Below are 15,468 nucleotides of genomic sequence, written 5' to 3'. Positions count from 1 at the left end.
AGGAAGAGTAAAGAGTCCGTTTCCACGAAGCCTTAATCCGGTACGGCGACGCACTCATCCGTCACACTTACATTCAATCACACACTCTCTCTCGAAACATACAAATATATGTACTCTACACGTATATACACTGCTATACACTCTGTGCGCTCATATGTGCGTACACTGGATACACTCCATATACTCTCCATACTCTGTACACTCTTATACGCTCACCGTACCCTGTTACTCCCAGCAGCCTCTACGTGAAGAAATGTTTCGCTGGGAGTAAAGTTGTCCTCGCAGTTTACCAAGCGGGATGGGAGTGACAGATGATGGCTGTCTGGTGAGACACACAGACACACACAAGAACCAAGCTCAACAGCGAAGCAGTAGGTGACCCTTTCCAGGCCCGCGTCGGGCCACGATGGGCTCCGGTTTGCGGGGAGGGGCTCGGGTGCCGGAGGAGCTCAGCTCGTCTTCGTTAGTATTCATTAGAGAGGTTGTCCCTCGGTGCTCCCTGTCACACACGCAATTTATTTACACTAATGGCTCGCTGGCCTGCTGTCCCGTCGTTTGTTCCCCGTGAGCGCTGTCCAGGACAAGAGCAGGACCGCGCGGCACCGACAGCCAGCGGAGGTGTCCTGGAGACAGACTGGCACTTCCTGCTGATGACCGGCAGGGATCAGCGCTTCGGGGGGTGTCCATCCCCCACAGTCACTCCAGGACCACCAAAATCCCACCCCCGCTAACCCTGGACTCGTTAGTCATAATTCTTATGCAAAGCTTCGCAGGACTATTAATCCTCCCCAGGAAAAATGAATGTCCTGCCTCCAGGAGTGGACAGTTGCAGTCCAACTCCCAGCAGATACAGCAAAGGACAGTTGAAAACGTGACACTAACAAACCCAGCTGTAGATGCTCCGAAGAACCAGCCGTGGAAATCGGAAAGTCCGAGACGCGGAAGGTCCGGCCTTGGACATCGGACGGTCCTGTCCTCAGAAGAAACACCTGCGGACACTCGAAAAGAACCGACCGTGGCCAGTTCGCAGGTTCACCACCCGAAGGACTGATATTGGACACAGGATTGTCCCCCCTGCCAAAGGAGCAGCGCCGGACAGTTCAAAAATGACTTTGCGGTGTGAAAAACGTCACAACGTGACTCGTGTTAAATGTGGCGTCAGAGGTCTGCAGTGATGGGTGAACAAGGCAAACGGGACATGGGACACTGAACACGGGACACCGGACACCCAAAGAGCCCAGGGGCCGAGTGCCAGGGGACCCACCGGAGCGAGTGCCTGTGTTCCGAAGACCACGCGATGACCAGCGATGAGGCTTCAGCCACACAGCCCACGATTTTCACACCGGGAGTGAGCAGCAGCAAAGGATCATGGGTCTTACGAGCTAATCGGTTCGACCCCCCTCCCTTCCCCCGATGCAGGTTGACTCGACTTTGTAAATAATTACATGCGACGACAAGAGTGACATCATAGAGTGCTCTCGCATCGTTGGGCGGGGCCGGGCTCAGTGACGCGCTGTGTTTTTGACTAATGGAGGCAAAGGGTGTGTGTGTGTGTGTGTGTGTGTGTGTGTGGGGGGGGGGGGGAGGGTTCCTCCTGTTGAATCACAGCTTCAGGAGAGAGGAGCTCGTGGGGGTCTGTGGGCTGTGGCTGCAGTGTTTACCTGAGTTACCTCGTGTCCCCGGAGTGGCGTGCCACACGGTGCCAGCGGTAAAATACCCAACCCACTCTGACAGGGTGACGTGTTTTCTGGTGCGGTTAAGGGTCTCCTCCGCCAGACAGGGAAAGACAGGGGCTCGAAGCCCAGGGTTGGGGGTGGGGGGTGCATGACGGATGGGCTCGGTAAGCGGAGCTGACGGCGTGTGAGACGATTCGTTCCTCAACGCTACGCCTGCCATCCATCTCACGGGCCGCTCGGCACAGCCAGGGCAGCGGGCCGACAAGGGGCCCTTTGCACGGCGCTCCCCCCCACCCCGCTGACCCCATCACAGACAGCCACGGCCCCCCGTCCCCCCCCCATCGCCCCCGCGTGCCTCAGCCGCCCGTCAGCCCCTGACTCCTCGCTGTATCCTATTTGTTTGTTTGCTCTTTCCGCTGGGCCTGCGGTACGAGGAGCGCAGCCACACACTGCGGCGTCCGGCACCGCAACTTGGAGGCACGAGCTGCGTTCACATGGCGGTCCGATAAAAACACTGCAGCTTCGCTGAGGGCTCAGAGCAAACACTGTGAACGGTACCAGTTGTGTTTGGTACCAGTTGTGGTGTCAGTGCGACACTGAGACAGCAGTGCAGCTAATACTTGTCATAAAAGTACAGGGACTGTTGCCATGACAGCAGGATGACAGCTGGCTTTGATGCTAAAATGAATGTTGCTGATGATGTCACTGAGAGTGTTGCCATGACGCTGTTTACTAATGACTGACAGGTTGCTCATTAGCATAAACCTCCAGGTGAACGTGGCTGTGGAGCAGCAGCAAACGGGACACAGCATTTGCAAAGGAGAAGGAGCACACACACAGACACACACACACACACACACACACACATACACACACCGCACAGTCACACACACACTCTCTGGATGATGCTGAGGAGGACACTTTGCACAGCGGTGAGGTTTGCTCAGTGGTACCCAGAGCCCCAGCGGTTTCTGGTTATTTACTTATTTATTTATCCATTTATCTTTTGCTTTTCTCCAAAGTGACTTACACTGATTTACACATTTATACAGCTGGGTAATTTTTACTCTATCAGTTCAGGGTCGCAGAACCGCTGGTCACAGTGTCGTTCCGTGTACCGTGTGTTTCCCACGTCTACAAGGTCATGAAGAGTAACCCGACCACTAGAAACCTGTGAGGTATTTTCTTTTGACCGTGAACAGCAGACGGTTCATACACGGAACACGGATTCTTGCTTAAAAGAGAGAGCTGTGTTTCCGTGTGGGGGGGGTAAAGGCTGCTGCCGAGGAGAACAGCATGTGACCGCAGTGTTAATCTGGCTTTACCCGCCTAATGCTGGACGCGCTCGACGAGCTGTGTAAATAAAGCAAACACATTTATGTGGCAACATTAAACACGAGAAACAAATTTCTTTAATGGCTCCGGGATCCGATTAAGTGGCACAGCGACCCGATCGGTGTTCAAAAAAAGAACACGGGTGTGATTTGCACGGGGGGGGGGGGGGGGGGGCGAGTTGGTCAGCAGGATCATCTCTACTGGCGTGTTCTGGAGCGTCACCTCGGCACTCGCTCAACCTGCGGTCGCCTCTGCGGTCAAATTGATCCCCATCAGGGAAAGGGGGGGCCTCTCAGAAGATGAGATGAGCTCGGATGACGAGTCGAGAGGCATTTTCCTCTCTCAGCTGGGATGGTGGTGGGACAGAAAGAGAGAGAGAGAGCTGCACTGATACACTGACCAATGCCGGACCCTGGGAGGACGGTCACCCTGCTCCTGTCCCACCAGTCCCTGTAGTCGCTGTCTACATCCAACAGGCACAGTGTGAACAGGAACTCTGGGACCTTTGGCTCAATTGCTCATAAAAAGTCTAAAAATTGTATAGATTCAGACTACGGTACAAATGTGTCCTTTTCCTCGAGGACATCACTGCACGGGTTTCGGGGGTTTGAGGCCTTAATAAGGGCTTAAGAGCTGCAGCTGCTGGGGTCAAAGGTCACGGGTCTTGATGTGAACAGCAATGGGTTTGGGTGGGGTGGACAGACGGGCAGGTGGATATTGAGCAGAACAAAGATGGTGTGGACGAGACGTGGAGGGTCAGAGGGCAACAAGGCCAGGGATCTGATCCGTGCCGGTCATTAGCAGGAAGTGTCTGTCTGTCCCCTGGGACCTCCCCCGTCCTGCTCCTTCCTCTTTAAGTGGGGCTGTGTGAACGTGCGGTTGGGGCCACACACACACACACACACACACACACACACACACACACACACACACACACACACACACACACTGGGAGCCCAGCAGTGCCGCTGGGCGCAGATTGAAAATGTCAATGATTAAGATGCTCGGGCAGACGGCTGTGGAGAATATGAGCGCACGGAAAACAGGCTATTTTCAGCGCCAGTGCTTCAGTAAATGTGGATGGCGTGGGAAGTGGGGGGTGGGGAAAGGGAGGGGGGTGTCTTGACTGAATAAATCTCCTGCTCTGATGAGTGCGGGGGGGCTGCGTTCGAGTCGAGGGTATGACTCCTCTCACACACCCCGAATGCTCAAACGAAGACGATGCTCACATGGAGGATGCGTGGGGACTCAGCAGTTGGTGGACACCGGAAAGCCGACACACCCTTTGAACCCCAATGAAGGAAACTGCACAGATTTGGCAATGCAGGTGTTTCTCCGCACAGAAAACACTGCAAAACACACCATCTCTTCATCCCGCGAACACTACTGGGGTTGGGAGTATGTGTGTAACTCTGTTTGTAACTCAAGGTGTTTGTAACTCTGGATGTTTGTAACTTGGGGTGTTCCCTGCTGCACTTCCCTCAAAATCGCAGCTACAGCCGTCCATTATCGATGGGCACTAGTCCAGGATTGGGCCATGGTGGTTCAGAGTCTGTACTAGAAACACGGTTTGAGGCAGCGTACAGCCTGGGTGGGACACCAGTCCAATCACACACACTATACGCACTGTATCCACTGTACACCCTAAACAAACTGTACACAGCAGATATTTGGGAAACCAGAAGGGTAAAGAGAATGAATCAAATATTAATGAACCGAAACATTTTTGCTTCTTTAAAAATTCACAAATTGATTATTCTTAACACGAGGTGCCACTGTAATGGTGTGTGTGTGTGTGTGTGTGTGTGTGTGTGTGTGTGAGAGAGAGAGAGAGACAGAGAGAGAGCGGTGACTGCTGGTTCCAGCTTCGCTCTGATATTTTACCCCGAGAAGCGGAGTCCTGCCAAGGCGCCTCCCTCCTCGGCCCCAGTGGACACATGAATGAGCGGATGAATGAATGAATAACGGCTCCAGTGAGCGGATGAATAATGGATGATCGGATCCTTTGCGCTCGGCGACCCGGAGCCCATTATGGAAACGAGGGCTGAAGGACATTCTGGGTTTGCCGGCGTTCCTCTCACGGGACGAGGCCGCGCTCTCCGCCCCGGAAATGTGTTCGCGACTCTTTTCTGTGCAGAATATGAACCTTTACTTTGTGTTACTTAGTGTTTCGGGCTCATCGGCGGTACGGTAAAGTGATGCCGACCTGGATCTGCTGGACCGGATCTTTTCCACACAGTTCCAGGTCCTTCTGAGTCCCAACAATAAGGCTCAAATACACCAAAAAAATGGGTTATTACATTTGTGTAGAACGTGTCCCCCCACCATCTGCTTTAACCCAGAACAAAAGGAAGGGGTCTCCTACGCTGAGGTGCTCAGTATTCCGGAAGTTTCACAGCAGATGGCTGGTGCTGCGCAACCAAGACCGATAGATAGATAGATAGATAGATAGATAGATAGATAGATAGATAGATAGAGTCAAAAGGTCTGAGACTCCAAAGTGCTGGACCTCCATCCTGCAGCTCCAGGCTCTTAGTGAAATTTGAACCCGTGTCTAGCGAGCGATGAGAGTGTGAGTGAAAGAGCTCCAAGTTCCGCTTGCTAGCGACACGCTGAGAGGACAGCAGCGCCCATGTTCTTCAGCTGAGAGTGGCGACAGTCTCTTTACCGTGGTATTTCCTACACTCATTCTCTTCCTATTTTTCTTCCCCGTGCAGTAAAACTGCTGCCTGTTCTCCAAACACACCGTGTTCATTTACCACATTGAGTCTGCTTACCACAGTGTGTCTATTTACCGCGGTGCACATGTATTCTCGTAGCAGTGGTGCTGGGCACAGATGCCACCCAACCCTAAGTGTCGCTACGGAGTGGAAGAAGGTGCCAAGAACACACAACCCTCCGTGGCACCGCGGTTCAGTCTGTCTCTCCTCAAAACCCAGCTGTCGAAATCCCACACCTGCACATGTTTACCGCGCTCCAGGTGACCTTTCACCCGTCCCCAAACTGCCCAAAGTCTCTGCCTCTTGTTGGCTGCACTTCCTTCTGAGCACAAATTCAGTTTCTTTGCCTGGTGACGTCGGTTCACGGTGCCGCCGCACTATTGACACACAGCGCATGAAGACGCCTGGAATTAAAAGTTAACTGAAAATAAATGAGTAAAAACTGTTTCTTGTGCTCTTTTAAAGGCGGCCGCGTTCAAACACCCCCCAGCTGAAGGTCTCAGTTGGATGAAGTGTGTGTTGCATGTTCAGTCTGAAGAAGGAATGAAATTTGAAAAAAGGCAAGAAGAAGTGCTGGGTGAGGGTGGGGGTGGGGGTGAGGGCCTCACATGGACTGTGTATTAAACTGTATTTCAGAGAAACAAAGGAAAACAAAAGGAAGCACAGCCCTTTACCGTGTTTACCGTGCTCGTACGGTCCATAACAGCATTACGAAAAATAATCTTGTCTCTGTAACCAGGTAGGAATTTTAATGAGATATCACAATAAATGATATTACAGTAAAACCACGGTGCTCCAGGTGCAGAGGCAGTACAAAATGAGCTTACTGCACACTGCTGGCAAAATACATGCGACCTTTGACCTTAATCATGGGGGGGGGGGGGGGGGGGGGGTGCGGTGCAGCATGGTGCATGTGGCTTAAGTGAGTGACTCTGCCGCCGCAATGGAGCCGGAGCACCAGCCATGTCCAGAAGTTAGACGCGTGCGAACCGGACGGTACGCGGGATGGGGGGGCCGTCGACACGTGTTTCCCTCCCTCCACGTGAACCGCGAATGTGACCGACGCTGTCAGTGTGTCCATCTCACACTGTCACTACTGGACGAAAGGCCTCTAATGACTGGACATGAATAGAGATCATGAGTGAAGTCATTTGAACAGAAGTGCCTACGAAGGGCATGATGGGAAACAGCAGTAGGAGGGGGGGACGTGGCGGAGCCTCGTACCCGCGCTCATCCCCATGTGTCGGCGAGGACGACGAAACCCTGTTTCCCTCCACCGTTCGCTGCTCGACTCGGTACCTCCGCCGCTCTTCCCGGAACGTCGACTGTCAGTTATGGCTTTTTCGGAGAAATACCGTAATCCGCGCTAAATCCCATTTCCCAATTTCACCTCGTTTTTCGCCGGGCTTGGATCCGCGCCCGCACGGCGAGTCACTCGCGACGGCGCAGGTCCACAGCCCCGGCGCGGCGTGCGCTTCACCTGGAACGAAGGCGTGCGACCGATGTCGATGCGACCCCGCTTGGCCTGGAGAACCGAGCGACACATAATCATATCCATCATAACTGCAGAACAAATTTGTTCGGATTCCGAGCTCAGAACTAATCGGCATCCGCTTCTTAACGCCGTATGTCCCGTGGAGTGTCTGCAGCTCGTGGGGTGCAACCGGGACACGCAGGACGGCATAATGCCACGGATAAAGACTGCGGTGGACTTTTCCAGGTACGCAGTGAGACAGCTGTGCGGTACCTAAGGGTACAACGGACACTGGACACGTGGACCGTTTCACCCCACGTACAAGAGCAACGTTCCTCAACCTGTTATTGATCACCGACACTCAGCGACACCAGACAGGAGCTGCGAACACTCTGGAAGTGAGTTGGACCAAGGTGGTCCCACCGTCCGGTTCTATTCAGGTGCTCTTTACCGCCACCTATTGGCTGGGAGGGTGAACACAGGTCGTGTTTGATCCGCTACGGACGGAAATATTGTAAAATAGGTAACCGAAGAAAAGGCTGTTAAAAATAAACAGACGTTTGCTTGTAGCTCTGCTCCCAACACGAGGGGCCGGTGTCTATGCACCTACCTGAGGGTGAATTTGTCCAAGGAAGAAGAGCTGGCCAGGAAGACGTAGAAGGAGGCGATGTCTGTCTTCTTCAGGGGCTTGGAGGACGTTTTGATGATGATGGCGTCACCGAGCTTCAGCTGGGAGAGGGACGAACCCCCGGCGGGGGCCTGCGAGAGCCGCGCGCTTCCGATCCGCTGCATGGGCGCGACCGCCGCTTCACCCCCCTCCCCGGACGGCTCCGGGGCCCCGCCTCGCTTGCTGCCGCACCTGCCGCACCACCTGGGCTGGACCCGGTAGTACAGCTCCACGGCGTTGCCCTCCGGTCGCGGCCCCTGCCTCTCGCGGCTCGTGCTCTCGGGGACGGGGCTGAACCAGGCTCCCGGCGGTTCCAGCTCGGCCACGCACACGCCCAGCGCCCCCGAGAGGGCGCAGGAGCCCCGCACCTCCTGAGTCTGCCAGAAGGCGTAGAGCGTGACGCAGGGCAGGTCGTCCGCAGTCCCGTCCCCCGAGTTCCCCGTATTCCCCGTATTCCCCCAGCCCCGCCCTGACAGGTAGAAGAGCACCCGGAGCCGGGGCGCGGAGGAGAAGATGCGGCGGGAGAGCACGAACGCCTGCACCCTCCAGCTGACGGAAGGGAGCTGAGCAGCTGGAACCAGCGCCGGCGGGACGTCCTGCTGCACCCAGAGCGGCCCGTAGGTGGCGTTGATGACGGGCGCCTGGTCGGCCTGCAGGATGACCAGCGGCTGGACGTGGCTCCGCATGCTGGAGTTCCGCATGAGGTCCTGCCCCGACTCCTTCAGCAGCAGGTAGTCGGCGTCCAACACCTGGTAGCTGACGGGCAGGAACACAGGGAAGGTGGAGGGCCCCCTGGTGGCGCCGGACAGCTCCGTCCTCTCCGGCTCTGCGGAAACACGGTACAGGGACAGCGGGCACGTTGCTGCACAGGGTGGACTGAACCCATTGGATGGCACAAAAACGAATGACGTACTATATTAAACTGTAGCCTTTCCCCAGATGGGCTGAATGGCCCCGCTGCGCGCAGGGACAGGAGCGCCCTCCTCCATCCCGAGAGCCGACCCAAAGCTTTATCCGCTAACAAACTGACCGAAAGCTCCTTCCGGCCAGTCCTGGAGAAATGATCTTCCTCGAGATGCCACTGGACGACCGTGAAGACGCCACTCAAATAGAGATGCGGAAGTTTCTAGAACACCGTTTCGTCGTGGAGAAGGAAAGCACAAGATCAAAGCCCCAGCTGATCGAACGTGGGAACCGCGAGAGCTGCGTGGCCTTTTCCCACGTCAGAGAGCGAGCGCAGCGGTGATGGTGACATGTACTGAAGATACCACAGTACAGACAGGGAACAGGAGCAGCGATAAAGAAATAAACTGTTCAGAGACTGAGACCCCTGCAGTCCTGGGTGGGAGAGCAGTGAAAAACAAAGCTCTGGTAAAAATACTCTTACCGTTGGTATCCATCCCAAAATCTGCTCAGTAAAAATGTAAAAACCACTCTGGTATCAAGTTACTTTGACTCACGCACATCGATGTTCTGAGCCACAAGTTATTTACACTGATTTACCCATTTGTAGCGCGGAGTTGCTTTTACTGTATCACTTTAGGGTAAGTTGCTTGATCCCAGGCACTCGATCATCAGTGTGATCGGTGTGTGTGCTCAGTACACCCGTTAGGTTGGATACATACATAAACACGTACACTCACCGGCCACTTTATTAGGTACACCTCGCTAGTGCCGGGTTGGACACCCTTTTGCCTTCAGAACTGCCTTAATTCTTCATGGCATAGATTCAACAAGGTGCTGGAAACATTCCTCAGAAATTCTGGTCCATATTGACATGATAGCATCACGCAGTTGCTGCAAATTTGTCAGCTGCACATCCATGATGCGAATCTCCCGTTCCACCACATCCCAAAGGTGCTGTGTTGTATTGAGATCTGGTGACTGTGGAGGCCATTTGAGTATAGTGAATTCATTGTCGTGTGCAAGAAACCAGTCTGAGATGATTTGAGCTTTGAGACATGGCGCGTTATCCTGTTGGAAGTAGCCATCAGAAGATGGGTACACTGTGGTCATAAAGCGATGGACATGGTCAGCAGCAATACTCAGGTAGGCTGTGGCATGTAAACGATGCTCAGCTGGTACTAAGGGGCCCAAAGTGTGTCAAGAAAATATCCCCCACACCATTATACCACCACCACCAGCCTGAACCGTTGATACAAGGCAGGATGGATCCATGCTTTCATGTTGTTTACGACGAATTCTGACCCTACCATCTGAATGTCGCAGCAGAAATCGAGACTCATGAGACCAGGCAACGTTTTTCCAATCTTCTGTTGTCCAATTTTAGTGAGCCCGTGCGAACTGTAGCCTCAGTTTCCTGTTCTTAGCTGACAGGAGTGGTACTTGGTCTGGTCTTCTGCTGCTGTAGCCCATCTGCTTCAAGGTTCGACGTGTTGTGTGTTCAGAGATGCTCTTCTGCATAGCTCGGTTGTAACGAGTGGTTATTTGAGTTACCGTTGCCTTTCTATCAGCTCGAACCAGTCTGGCCATTCTCCTCTGACCTCTGGCATCAACAAGGCACTTTCGCCCACAAAACTGCCGCTCACTGGATATTTTCTCTTTTCTGACCATTTTCTGTAAACCCTAGAGATGGTTGTGCGTGAAAATCCCAGTAGATCAGCAGTTTCTGAAATACTCAGACCAGCCCGTCTGGCACCAACAACCATGCCACGTTCAAAGTCACTTAAATCACCTTCTTCCCAATTCTGATGCTCAATTTGAACTATGGATTTACTTTACATTTACTTTACTTCATTTATCAGATGCTTTTGTCCAAAGTGACTTCCAACAAACTCTGTATAGTGTAATCAGCCCACACACCTTATTCACCAGGGTAACTTACCCTGCTAGATACACTACTTACAATGGGTCACTTATCCATACATCAGTGGAACACACACACGCACACACACACACTTCAGCGCAACGTCACCCCTCGTCGCTCTGCTCGTGTCACTGTTCCCACGCTGTTTCTCGTCCTGTTTATGATGCTACTCACCGCATTATTTACCACGCTATTCCTTACATTTCCGCTTCGAACCGTTGAAAGCGACAGTTGTTGCGGTATGAGACGCATCTCTGCCACAATCCACAGAGGGGGATTAAACCATAGTTGACAACTGCTTCGTTTGGACAGATGTTGCCTCTGTTTATTTATTTGTTTACTTGCCTTAGTAACATGTTTGGCTGCACTGCTGTGAGCGGCAACCCACTCTGAAAATAATTTGGTTCAAGAGGGCGGCCTGAACGGCGTCCTGTGCCCGAGGTCCCGGGTTCGACATGCGGGCCATTGGACAAAAAAAGAGTTTTTAGATGATCCCTTAATAGGACGTTTTCTCTTGGGAACAATCGGTAAACTGGTACCGGGATTCGCAGCAGACAGGAGGCTGTAAGTGAGCGCTTTGAACTGCGGTTTCATGCCGTTCCCCAGCGACGGGTCTTGGGTTTTCCGGGCACTTTGAGGTCCACGTGCTTCTCCGTGTGCTGGCGGCGTCGCGGAGGAACAGAGCAATTTTTGTGCACCTCTCTCGGCGTCTCCGGATCATATTTGTCAATAAGAGCAGCTGAAGATTCGCGATTCCCACTGATGTGGATATAAAGCGGCGTCCCGAGGGACCAAAGTGATTCCTAGAGGCGCCCGAGCTGCTGTCGCAGCGTGTGCGGAATAACAAATCATGCATGTGGAGCTCATTTAATATAAAGGCAAGTTACATGTAAATCTGCGTCCACCTTTAAATCCCTCTTAAAAGCCATCTGTTCGGAAAAGCCGACAATATTGAATGATCCACTTTCGCTAATATCTCTGTCTCCTCACATCTCATCACGTGTCCTTTCCTGGATGCTTTCCTTCCATACTGGCTTTTATGTTCTGTTTTTTTTGTGCATATCTGGCAGGGCCGTGACCCCAGAAGTTCTGCCGAGGGCACACGGAATGCGGATGACCTCACGCAGCCGCGGTACCTGTCTTCGGTGTGCTGATCGGGCTCGATTTGTGCCTCCGTCTTCACCCGCTGGAGAAGCAGGACAGGAGGAACATGGACTTCTTTGAACTGGACACCTCTAAGGGCACCTTGGACACCAGGGAGACAAACGGCCGGATGCCGGACGAGAACAAAGCAGAACTCGCACCGGAAGATGACGAGACTGAGGTTCGGACATGTCGTGAGAAGGTCGCATTCTCTAGGAAAGATGGCGATGATGGAGAAGAAGAAGAGGATGAGCAGCAACCAGGTGGATGGACTCAACCTCAGTGACGGCGGACACAGCCCTTGAGCACTAAAGACATGAGGGGAGAGCAGAGCTTTGCGCAGGAGCGCGAGTGAGTGGACGTCGAGGCGCATGGCAGTGAAGCGCAGCAGCAGGAGTTCTGCGCACCAGCGCAGCCACACCATGAACAATGTTCAGCAGGCTGGTCAAATGACTTATTCGTGCGTTTCCACGGCAACGGCTTTTACCATTATCGTCATACCTGATATTTAGCGCATTTTCTACGCCGGCTCCAATTTCTTTCGGCAACTCGCACATTTTCAGCCATGTTGCAGAACGGTTTACTGCAAAAGTGTCCTTGCTGATAATGTGAGGAAAGGGCGCGAGAAGAACGCGTTCCTCGCCGTGCCGAGGAGCTGCGCTCGGCTTCGTCTCTCCGGCTCTTGGTTCAGTTTCCGAGCCGCTGCTAAAGCTGTTAAAACGAGGAACCCTTAGACTGTACGCCGCTCTCTACATGTGAGCTTAAGCCATCCAACAATTGCATGGTACTTTTTTATGATGTTGTGATCATGACTGGACGTTTAATCTGGACAAATCCCATAAAGTATGTAATGTACTCCCGTGGAAACACAAATTCATACTTGAACCGCAATTACTAAACTGCCTTCTTCGGATCATATTTGGCCTGTTTTTTTTTTTTTTTAATTTTATTTTAATGCTCTTCATTTTGCTCTCTTATATGGAATGCATATTTCATACCTAATCTGCTTCCCTATGTAATACTCTTGTTGATCATAAATACTAAGATTCAGGATTATACATATTATTTTAGTGTATTTCCAATAAGTTTCTGCATACAACAGTGTTTTTATTTTTTTTTCTAACTTAGAAATACAAGAATTGTTGCGGACAAATTAATGGTTTACAAAACATCTCATGAGCCACTGAGTGTTTTTTGAACTTTCAGTTTAAACCACTGGCAAAACACACACACACACACACACACACACACACACACTTTCAGAACCGCTTGTCCCATACGGGGTCACAGGGAACCGGAGCCTAACCCGGCAAGGCAGGGCGTAGGGCCGGAGGGGGAGGGGACGCACCCAGGACGGGATGCCAGTCCATCACAAGGCACCCCAAGCGGGACTCGAACCCCAGACCCACCGGAGAGCAGGACCCGGTCCAACCCACTGCGCCACCGCACCCCCCACTGGCAAAACAGCAAATGCCAATGAAGGACAGGCTTCCGCCGGGATTTAAACTGGCACCCTTCAGTCTGAAAGGTCATGCCCCAAGCCACCATGCACTGGGTGTCTGACGCACTGTGCTGCTGATCAGAACTCAGTAGTGAACATACTGTGTAGCATACCTGCAGAACCACGGTACAGTACAGCCCATGCAAGAAGCATCAGAATCCCAGGAAGCACAGGAACCGGAGATGAGTAACAGAGGCAATATTTCACTTCTAAATCCTAATTTAAATTTGATTTATCAGTTTTTAACACTAATAGCAATTTGTTTCTGTTATTCTAAACTAATGGTATTCTGCAAATTGAAGCGAATAAGAGCGGCCTCCATTCGAACCCTTTTTCAGACAATCTGATGACTGAATTTTATTCACTGGAGAGACTTGGTATAAATCTCAGATAGAGATATAATCAATGTTTTCATTAACTTTGAGCTATAATAAAACTAAGTTATTGTGTCTGACAATAAAAGCACATTAGACACTGTCTTGGATACAGCTATATCAAAATAACTCATTAGGAATTTTTTTTAAACATTTAAACTCATTTGGAACGTCTGACAATAAAGATGCAGATTTTTGACGAATTCGTCCCATAAACACGTGTAACGTTTCTCATCTTGTTATTGATCACCGACGGTCAGAAACACCCGACCGGAGCTGTAAACACTGTGGATGTGAGTTGAACTACGGACGCCACTCGTACCCTGTTTGAGTTTGTCTGGGCTCCAAGGGTAACCACAGGTCGCATGACCTCTGCTCAGAATCAGAAATATTGGAAAACAGAACCGCGAAAAAAAACCCAGAAAATCTTTGTGTCTGAAAATTCCCCCTTGGCTCTTTGCACGCATATTAGCCAGTGTGAATATTTTATCATTTTTTAATTTATATTTTATTTTGAACAGTTGTTTTTGCTACAAATCCTTTAATTTCCTGCCAGACGCATATCTGGCTCCATCCGGAAAGTGTCACAAACAGACAGGTCATCCACTCCATGAGCCCCGAACACAAGGTGACATTTCCGCTGTCAATCATGGGCTGGACAGCAATCTGATTGGCTGAGCCAGCCAAGGACCTCCTTCCTCCATCAGTCGTGGTCCAGCTGTGAGCCTCTGGCGCGTTTCTCATCTAGTCCGCAGCCCTGAAGTGCGGCGCACCTGTGGTCAGCAGCGTGTAGAGACGTTTGGACATCTGGTTGAGGGATCCAACTCTGGGAGCCGGAGCACCGGCTATTAAAAACAAAAAAACCTTTTCCAGGTCACAGCCGCCTCGCACTAATGCACCACGACTAACCCTGCGACCCACACCGCTGTGTTAGCGTGCCGACTCCGGCAGCGGAAAACCGGATGAGCGGAGAAGCGCCGGCGAGCGGAGAGGGGCTAATCACTCGGAAAATTATTTCGAAGGAACACGTGAAAGTGATCAATTACAATTAGAGCGTAATAAGACCCTGCCGGCATTGGCGTGAGACGAGGCACGTCGGTGAATCCAAAAAGCCAGCAGTAATGGGTGCTAATCACCCGACCCTAACCCTAACTGCACTGCACCGCACCACACCGTGCAACACCGACCGGGCCGACTGCCGCTCTGTCTCAGCACCAGACCCCACTGTTGCCCCTTTTTAAACTTGACGACGGCTTTCGAACAACGAATTGCACCGGAGTTCTGAGATGGCAGCGGGCAAACTCGTTCATCGGGCTTCTTGATGTTTTCATCACCTAGCACTTCAACACTTTCCTCCAAAGCGACTTCCCATGAACACTTTGCGATAGTATGAGCCCAGCTTTTGGCCCCAAAGTCATGTACAGTGCGAGATATACTGTGATAAAATACACTTCTTTCATTGACACACTCATTTATGCCCCACACACACACACACACACACACACACACAGAGTTTAGCATCACCAGTCCACCTGAAAAGCATCTCTTTGGACTGTGGGAGGAAACCAGAGCACTCCACGGGCTTCCTTTGGAGCTGCACCCCCATAAGGCTCGTTCTCTCTGTCCTCCAACTTCCACTGAAGGGCCGAGCGGCGAGAACACGATGGACACTCGCTGTGTGTGTGGCAGCTGCTCTGGGAAACTCTGCAGCTGAACGTGTCGCTTCTGCAACCACACGACATTTTTACTCT

At 52.0% G+C, this 15,468-nt stretch overlaps 1 protein-coding gene across 1 annotated transcript in view; it reads right to left on the bottom strand.

The window, feature by feature from the left end:
- Positions 1-12,266, bottom strand: part of LOC108921832 (transmembrane protein 132D) — a 32,769-nt gene extending 20,503 nt beyond the window's left edge. Inside the window, exons 1-2 of the mRNA XM_029259734.1 lie at positions 11,836-12,266; positions 7,816-8,748 (exon numbers count right to left, since the gene is read on the bottom strand). Coding sequence (XP_029115567.1) covers positions 7,816-8,748; positions 11,836-12,266 — 1,364 coding nt within the window. The remainder of the gene's footprint in view (positions 1-7,815; positions 8,749-11,835) is intronic.
- Between the last annotated feature and the right edge of the window lie 3,202 nt (positions 12,267-15,468).

This window comes from Scleropages formosus, chromosome 17 (genome assembly GCF_900964775.1).
Source record: "Scleropages formosus chromosome 17, fSclFor1.1, whole genome shotgun sequence".
Classification (NCBI taxonomy): domain Eukaryota; kingdom Metazoa; phylum Chordata; class Actinopteri; order Osteoglossiformes; family Osteoglossidae; genus Scleropages; species Scleropages formosus.
Note: the sequence above shows the minus strand (reverse complement) of the source record. Positions and strands in the feature narration are given on the sequence as shown.